General features: G+C 55.3%; 2 protein-coding genes across 3 annotated transcripts in view; one reads left to right on the forward strand and one right to left on the reverse strand.

Moving 5' to 3' along the window:
• Positions 1 to 7557, reverse strand: part of GJA9 (gap junction protein alpha 9) — a 16988-nt gene extending 9431 nt beyond the window's left edge. The window contains exons 1-3 of one of the 2 annotated variants that reach the window (XM_031063354.1): positions 7514 to 7557; positions 7331 to 7414; positions 5580 to 5649 (exon numbers count right to left, since the gene is read on the reverse strand). The gene's annotated coding sequence lies outside the window, so the exon portion shown is untranslated. Of the gene's footprint in view, positions 1 to 5579; positions 5650 to 7330; positions 7458 to 7513 lie in introns of those variants that run through there. The other variant, XM_031063353.1, reaches the window with a different exon arrangement.
• Positions 1014 to 7566, forward strand: part of RLF (rearranged L-myc fusion) — a 38192-nt gene continuing 31639 nt past the window's right edge. Inside the window, exons 1-7 of the mRNA XM_031063368.1 lie at positions 1014 to 1033; positions 1494 to 1578; positions 2205 to 2351; positions 2509 to 2560; positions 3034 to 3191; positions 3558 to 3671; positions 3976 to 4044. Of these exons, the coding sequence (XP_030919228.1) occupies positions 1014 to 1033; positions 1494 to 1578; positions 2205 to 2351; positions 2509 to 2560; positions 3034 to 3191; positions 3558 to 3671; positions 3976 to 4044 (645 nt within the window). The remainder of the gene's footprint in view (positions 1034 to 1493; positions 1579 to 2204; positions 2352 to 2508; positions 2561 to 3033; positions 3192 to 3557; positions 3672 to 3975; positions 4045 to 7566) is intronic.

Below are 7566 nucleotides of genomic sequence, written 5' to 3' on the forward strand. Positions count from 1 at the left end.
CCCAGGTGATACCTCCCCCGGGGACACCCCCACTCTCCTCCCTGACCCCCTCGTTCTCCCCCCAGGTTTTGGCTCTGCCCTCCCCGCGCCCCTCGGATGGTGAGTGACCTCCAACGCCTCAGTTCCTTCCAGATCCCCCCCACACCCCCTGTGCGCTGTAAATATTCTCCATGCCCTCCACCCCTCTCATCCCTACGTCTCTCCCAGTCCTCTCTCTGTCCCTCAATTCCTCTTCATGTCCCTTCCCCCAAACTTCCCACTCCCTCCCCAAGTCCCTACCCATGTCCCCCCCATCACCTGGTGTCCCCTCAGGCGCTCCCTGGCCCGTTGTCCCCGCGGTGACCCCCGGCCTCTGTGCGGTCCCACACGTGTCCCATGGCAGCCCGGGGGGGGCCCATGGGGGAAGGGTCTCCGGTCCGAGGGAGTTTCAGGTGAGCTGGTTGGAGGGGACAGTGGAGAAATGGGGCGTGAACTGGGAGGTTAAAGGGGGGGCAGTGTGGCAAATAGGGGTCAATGGGGGAAAATGAGGGGAGAATGGGAGGCAAAGGGAGAGAAATGAGGGGGAGAAGGGGGGCAGACAACTGGGAGGGGAATGGTGGGGCAATGCAGAGTTACATGGGGGTAATGGGATGGTTAAGGGAGGCAATGGGAGGGAATGAAAGAAGCAATTGGGGACAGTGGGGGAGATGATGTAGATGGAGGCAATGGGATGGCCGCTGGGGAGGCAAGGGGTGGAAAATGGGGGATGATCATTGGGGCAGGGGTAACTGGGACCAAGCCCCCCTCCCCCTTGGCTGCTGCCCCTCCCCAAGGCTGCTGCCATCTCTGGCCCTGCCTGGCCCCATCCCACAGTGCCGTGGGGAGAATTTGGGGCCTCCCTGCTGGGAAGGGAGATCCAAGACCCGTATCCTGAACCCCAGAACCTGGCAGCCGCCCGCGCTGCACTGGGGGGCCAAGACCCCCGGGAGCTGCTGCGGCAGGACGAGGAGGGGGACACGTGAGCAGGGGGGGCCATGGGAGGGCGAGGAGTGGGGTACGGGGGTTGTAAGGGGGTACAGGGGTTATAAGGGGGTACAGGGGTTATAAGGGGTCCATGATGGGTCAATGGGCTAAATTGGAAAAAATGGGGGGTGTCAATGGGGGGGGCAATTTAGGGGGTCACTGGTGTGAAGGGCAGTCAGTGGGGCCCACGGGAGGGCAATGGGGTGAGTGGGGTCAATGTGGTGTTCAGTGGGGGGCAATGGGATGAAGTGGGGTCTGTGGGTGAGAACAGTGTGGGGTAAACAGGAGAATCAATGTGATGTGGAGATCAGTGGGGAGGCAATGGGGGAAGCAGTGGGACAAGGCAGTGCTGGGAAGCCCCCGGGGCAGTTGTGAGGCACTGGGAGGAGCTATGGGGTGACAAGGCCTTTTGTGGGGTCTGTGTTCTGGGTGGAACGTGGGGGGTGGGTAAAGGGGCAAGGGGGTCCCCACTAACCCTGCTCCATCCCCAGGCTGCTGCACGTGCTCTGTGCCGGGGGGCAGCGGGCGCTCGCCCGGGCTGCGGCCGAGGCTCTGCGGGACCTGGGGGGACTTGAGGTGCGGGAGCGGGCGGGGGGGAAGCTAGGAGTGCAAGAAGTGCGAGTTTCTTCAGCCTGGGAAAGTTGAGGACATTTGGGGTAAAGAAGGGGTAATAAGTAAAGAAGTGGTAATAAGTGGGTCTGGGTCTTATTGGGGCAATAAGAGGGTGATGGAGGTAAAAAGGCAATAACGGATCAGGGGGTGATGAGAGTAATTAATAATGGGAGTGGGGTAGTTAATTCTGGGATAATTAATCACAGGGTTCTGTTGCACTCTAATAATAGAGGGAGTGCTAGAGAATAAAGGGGCAATTAATACTAGGGGGTAATAACGGGTGATTAGTGATGGTGTAATTAGAGTCCAATAAAGGGCAATGAAGGGACAATCAATAACAAATGATTAATGAGGGGATGATAAAGGAATGATAAAGAGGGGGCAGAGCAGTAGCAGAATACCAGGGTGATAATTTGAGGGTTTGGGGGTGCTTGATGCCCCCCAACCACTCCTGACTCCCCCAGATCTCACTGACATTCCTTTATTCCCTGCGAGAGCCCCCAGACCCCCTTTAGCCCCGAGACATCCAACTCCCCCCAGGAGTCACTCAAGGACTCAAGCTCCCCGACCCCCCCATCTGATGTCCCCAGACTCCCCTGCTGGTGGCAGCAGCAGCTGCAGCCCCGGAGATTGTGCGGGACCTGCTTGTCCTGGGGGCCAATCCTGATGCCGCTGACCACGGGGGCCGCACGGCGCTGCACCTGGCTGCAGCCTATGGGCACCCTGAAATCCTCCAGGTGAGACCTCAACCCCCATGGGGACCACAAAACCCTCCCAAAGGGGACCCCAAAGTGGGTCCAGAAGGGACATAGTTGTCCTGGGAGACCAGGGAACCGGCCTAGTGGGGTTCCTGGTATCCAGGGAGACCCCAAATCTTTCCCCTTGCCTTCCCAGGCCATGATGTCCTCGGGGGTTCCTGTCAACGTGGAGGCCAGAAATTTTGAGGGTCAGCAAATTTGAGGGGGGGCAAGGGTGGTGGAGGGGCTTGGGGTGGGCCCCTGGTTTTGGGGTGAGGGTGATTCTTGGGGAGTCCTCGTTTGGGTGGGACCAAGGAGAGTTCAGTTGGTGGGTCCCCAGTGGGAGGGGGACTCAAGGGTCCCTGATTTGGGGTATGTCACAAGTCCCCTATTTCAGGGTGTCTTGGGAGAGTCCCACTTGAGGTGTACTCAATACAGAAGGGGCTTGTGGGTCCCTGGTTTGAAGGGAGTGCTGTGGATCCCCATTTTTTGGTAGCTCTTGGTGGGATGCATCACTGTTTTGGAGGGATGGGGGATCTCCAGTCTGGGCGTCCTGGGTGATGGTGGGAGGGTCCCAGGGGGTGTGTCTGTACTTTGAGGGGGTCCCTAGGGGGGCTCCCAATTCCAGGGGGGCCGTGACTGGGGGAAAGGCCCTTCCTGACCCCTCTTGCTTCCTCCCCAGGCCAGACCCCTCTGCACTGCGCTGTCCTGGCTCACAATGCCTCACTGCAGGGAGGGCACAGCCCCGTGGGGGGCTCTGGAGGGGGGTCCCCCACTCCCCAGGACCGATTCCGCTGTGTGGAGCTGCTCCTGCAGATGGGGGCAGACAGCAGCAGCCAGGTACAGACCCCCAAAGACCCCCAGGTACCCCACAACTCTCCAGGTGTCCCTCAGATCCCCCGGGTTCCCTGCACAGACCTCTGTGCTCCTCAAAGATGACTGTGTCCCACCTCAAGGTCTGTGTGCTGGGCAGACCTGAGCTCCTGGCCTTTGGGGTCCATTGGGGTACCTTGGGAGGGTTGGGGAGGGGTGTGAGACCCCCACAACACCTGTGTGCCCCCAAAGACCCCTGTGCCTCCCTTCAGGGTCCCCATGGGCTTGATAAACCTGTGCTCCCAGGCACTGGGATTTCTTGGGGAGGTTGAAGAGGTTGTAGGGGGGTGGGACCTCCTGTGGGGCCCCCCCTGATCCCTGTCTTGCCCCCAGGACACCAAAAGCAGCCTGACAGCGCTGCACCTGGCCGTGCGGGGAGGCAACCTTGCCCTGGCCCACCTGCTGCTGCGCCAGCCTGGCATGGCCCCCCGCCTCGTCAACATGAAGGTTTGAGGGACTTGGGGGGCTGGGGGAGCTCTGAGGAGCTCTGTGGGGGGGTCTGGGTTCCCTCTAGGGCTTTGTGGGGCTCTTGGGGCTGATTGGAGGGGTCTGTGGAGATCTCTGGGGTTCCTCTAGTGGCTTGCAGGGTGTGAAGGGGCTCTGGGAGGCTCAGAGGGATCAAAAGGGCACTGGAGGCATTGGGGTGTCTGGGGAGAGTCTGGGGAGGCTGGAGGTCTCAAGGGTCTCTGAGGTACCTCTAGGGGGCCGGAGGGTGACTCGTGGGTACCTGAGCCCCCCTCACACCCCTCAGGCCCACGGGAACACCCCCCTGCACATGGCAGCACAGAGCCTGCTGCCCCCGGGGGCCCCCGGAGAACAGGTGAGACCCCCAGATCACCCTCACACCAGCACCATCCCCTGCACCCCACCATCACCCCAGATCTGACCCCAGATCATCCTCACACCCAGCACCCCACTGCACCCTAAAACTTCCTGCTGGTGGGGGGAAATGCCCAGAATTGCTCCTGGAACCCCAAAATCCCACTGTTTGGCCTCAAAACCCTGCTGCTATGCCCAAAAGTTCTGCTGCTTTACCCCCTCATTTTCACAAACCCCCCCTCCCCAAACCGTGGAGTCCCATCCCAGGATCTTTGGGTGACATCCCCAAATTCTGGGGTAGAACCCCGTGTTTTGGGGACCTCCCTGAACCTTCCCTCTCCCACAGCTCCGCCTCCTCCTGAGGAGCCGCCGGGGGTCCCATCGCCCCCCCCACACCGCCGTGTGACGTCAGAGGGGCGGGGTCTCCCCCGTATCAGATGGGGCGACACCCCCATATTGGGGGATTTCCCCATGTTAACTTTTCCTGATTTCAATGAAATTGCCCCCAAATTTCTGTGAAATGAGTCTGAACCACATTGGTTTGGTGGGGGGAGGAGCACGGAGGGGGTCCAGCTCCCCCTTGCCCTCCCCCCCAGCCTCATTAATGGGGGCTGCTAATGAGGGGCGTCTCCTCTAAATTGGGGAATTTGGGTGGAGCCTGCAAAATTGGACGTGAAACCCAAAAACTGAAGGAATTCTGGAATTAAATAAAAACTTTCTTAAAATCTGAGTCTGCTTTTTCCCAGTGCCCTCAGTCCCTCCCAGTGACCACAGAAAAAGAAGGGGGGTCTGGAACAAAGGGCTTCAAATTGAGAAAACCTCCTTTTCTCTTCTTTTAAGGATTAAGTCATTAAAACTCTCCTTTGACACTATTTAAAGGCCTAAGAGTAAGGGGGTAAATGGTGGCAAGCATGAGGGGGAAAGAGCAGGAAACATGAGGGAGAAAGGGTGGGAAATGCAAGGGGAAGGAGGGTGATAACCATGAGCCACTTGGGGTGACTCCCAGAGGTGCCCCCAAATGCTGAAGTTTTCCCCTCCCCTAGGGGTGCTCTAGAGGAACTGGTGAGGGGAGCATCCCTCAGAACCATCAAACCCCTCACTGCACCCACCGAGTCCCCTCACAGCCAGACCATCCCAGATCCCCCAGTCCACCTTCAAACCCTCCCAACATCACCCAAAACCATTTTAGGTGGCTACAGCTCCTATTTAGCACTCTCAAACCTCAACCCAGCACCACTGAAAAGCCAACTGAGCTTACTAACACTCTATATGGAGTCCAGTGTTATACACTGATGTGTGGTCTTGATTTTTTTAAGTTTTTCTAAGCCTTCTGATGTTTACATTCTTATAACGAAAATTTTCACACACTTTATGTAAATAACTTATTGTTTTGCATTCTTTTAGAGAAGAAGAAAAATTTGATAAACTGTTGGTTTGTCTAGAGTAATTGGAGAGGCAGCACTGTCACTCTCCAATCCACTGTCACTTTTGAAAATCTATAAATGCTGGAGTCAAAAATTAAATATTCTCTTTTACCCTTGTAAAGAACTGCGTGTCCGCGTCGTGTTATTTCATGTCCCATAGTAGCACTGATGCAGTTCAGGACCTGAAAAATAGAAAAAGATAAAAACTTAAACCAAAAGCCATCGCCCCACGGACAGTGCCCTCTCCTGCGAACGCACAGCGCCACCTCGCGGCCGCTCCTCCCCTCAGAGCTCCAGCAGTGGGCGCTGCGTGCCCGCCCAAAGGCCCCGCAAGGGCGGGACCGTCCGGTAACGGCGCTCGAACGGAGCCCACGGCGGGAAAAGCGGGGCTGGGCAAGCAGGCAATGCCTGGAAAGGAGATGGTGACAGCTGATGTTGGAACCCAGGAAATTCCTCTGGCTGCCCTGGAGGACTCGAGCCTCTGCCCGGGGGGGCTCAGAGACCTCGGCACAGAGCCCAAGACACACCTGTGACTTTGGTTTTGACCCATGGAAAAACAATTACCAACCTTTATGTGAAGAATTACAAGTCAAAAGAATTTAAGTAGAATAATAGTTAGTTTGTAACAGGGTGAAAAATAGATTTTTGAGGTTTTTAGAACGGGGGCTTGGGGTCCCAGGATGGAGGAATTTGGGCATACCCTGTCCTTCTTCTTTCTTCTTCCTAGCCTCCATCTTCAGCTGTGATGGTGGCACTTTTAGATTGGTTTAGAGTAGAAGCTCACTGTCTAATATAGGTGATAGGTATTGGGAAGTTATTATAAATAGTGTACAGGTAGTTTTTAGTATAAAAATATAACACCAGTGTGCCTCAACCCGATCTGCCAGACAGACCTCGGCAGGTCGGAGATAGAATGTTATAGATAAGAAATAATAAACAACCTTGAGAACAAGAACAGAAGAGTTCTGACTCCTTCTTTGACTGCCAGGCTGGGAAAAAGAGGTTTGTACGTATGTCAGAGTCACTCTGACCAGCAGAGATTCTGAGAAGCTGATACCTCTGTAACCTGGGACAAAGTTACAAGATGCTTATATAGCTTGAGTTATACCAGTATAACCTCAATCAGAATTTTCTATCTAGCATTTTGGTTAACTAGTTGCTCAATGCTTAAGTAAATAGAAACTCACCAAGTGAATAATCTCAAAAACAGACAAGTATAACTATATTGGGAAGCAGCAGGATGTACTAATGAGAAATTGGCAAATGTAAAGCCAATTAGCCACAAAATGGAGAATTTAAACTGGTTACATCCAGCAAGACCAAGGAACAGCATAATGGAAAATGCTCCAAAGTTGAGAAGTTCAGATGTGAGGAACACCCTGAGCCTTCATCGAAGAAGACCCCCAACACCACCTAAATTGGGGAAGCACAAGTGTAGTACAGAAGAATTTTGCCTTGCCTAGAACTTCATTGACTTGTCAAGCCATGCCTATGCCTTCTTCCATGTCTTGCCAAATGCTTCCTTGCCATATCTCACCTACCCCTCCCTTGAATTGTCTTGACTTTGTTTACCCCTCCCTTCCCTTCCCTTCCCTTCCCTTCCCTTCCCTTCCCTTCCCTTCCCTTCCCTTCCCTTCCCTTCCCTTCCCTTCCCTTCCCTTCCCTTCCCTTCCTACAGCGGAATGACCGTGGCTGGATGCCAGGCTCCCACCAAAGCCTGTCACTCCCCTCATGAATGTGAAGTGGGGACAAAATATGTATTTCATGAATTGAGAAAAGGACAGAGAGAGATCTGCTCCAATCCATGAGCCCAGCATCTCACGTCACCAGACACATTGCAAATTCTTGGTAAAAGCTATTTACCATCCTCCCCGTTCCCGTGTCTGGGCAACAGCCTCCTCAGGGCTATCCTAGAGACACGAACGTTCTGCTATCGGCGCCGTGCTGCTAACGGGAGATTAGAGTAACGGCAATCAGAGTTTAAAACCCGGCTACGGCCGGTGTCCATTATCATATTTCATGTCCCTTAGCCCGGCAGTCAGTCACCTTTACGGCAGAGGGGCCGTCACTCCGGGCCGTGCGGCCGCCCCGCTCCCGGA

Source organism: Geospiza fortis, unplaced genomic scaffold, assembly GCF_000277835.1.
Source record: "Geospiza fortis unplaced genomic scaffold, GeoFor_1.0 scaffold115, whole genome shotgun sequence".
Taxonomy (NCBI): Eukaryota; Metazoa; Chordata; class Aves; order Passeriformes; family Thraupidae; genus Geospiza; species Geospiza fortis.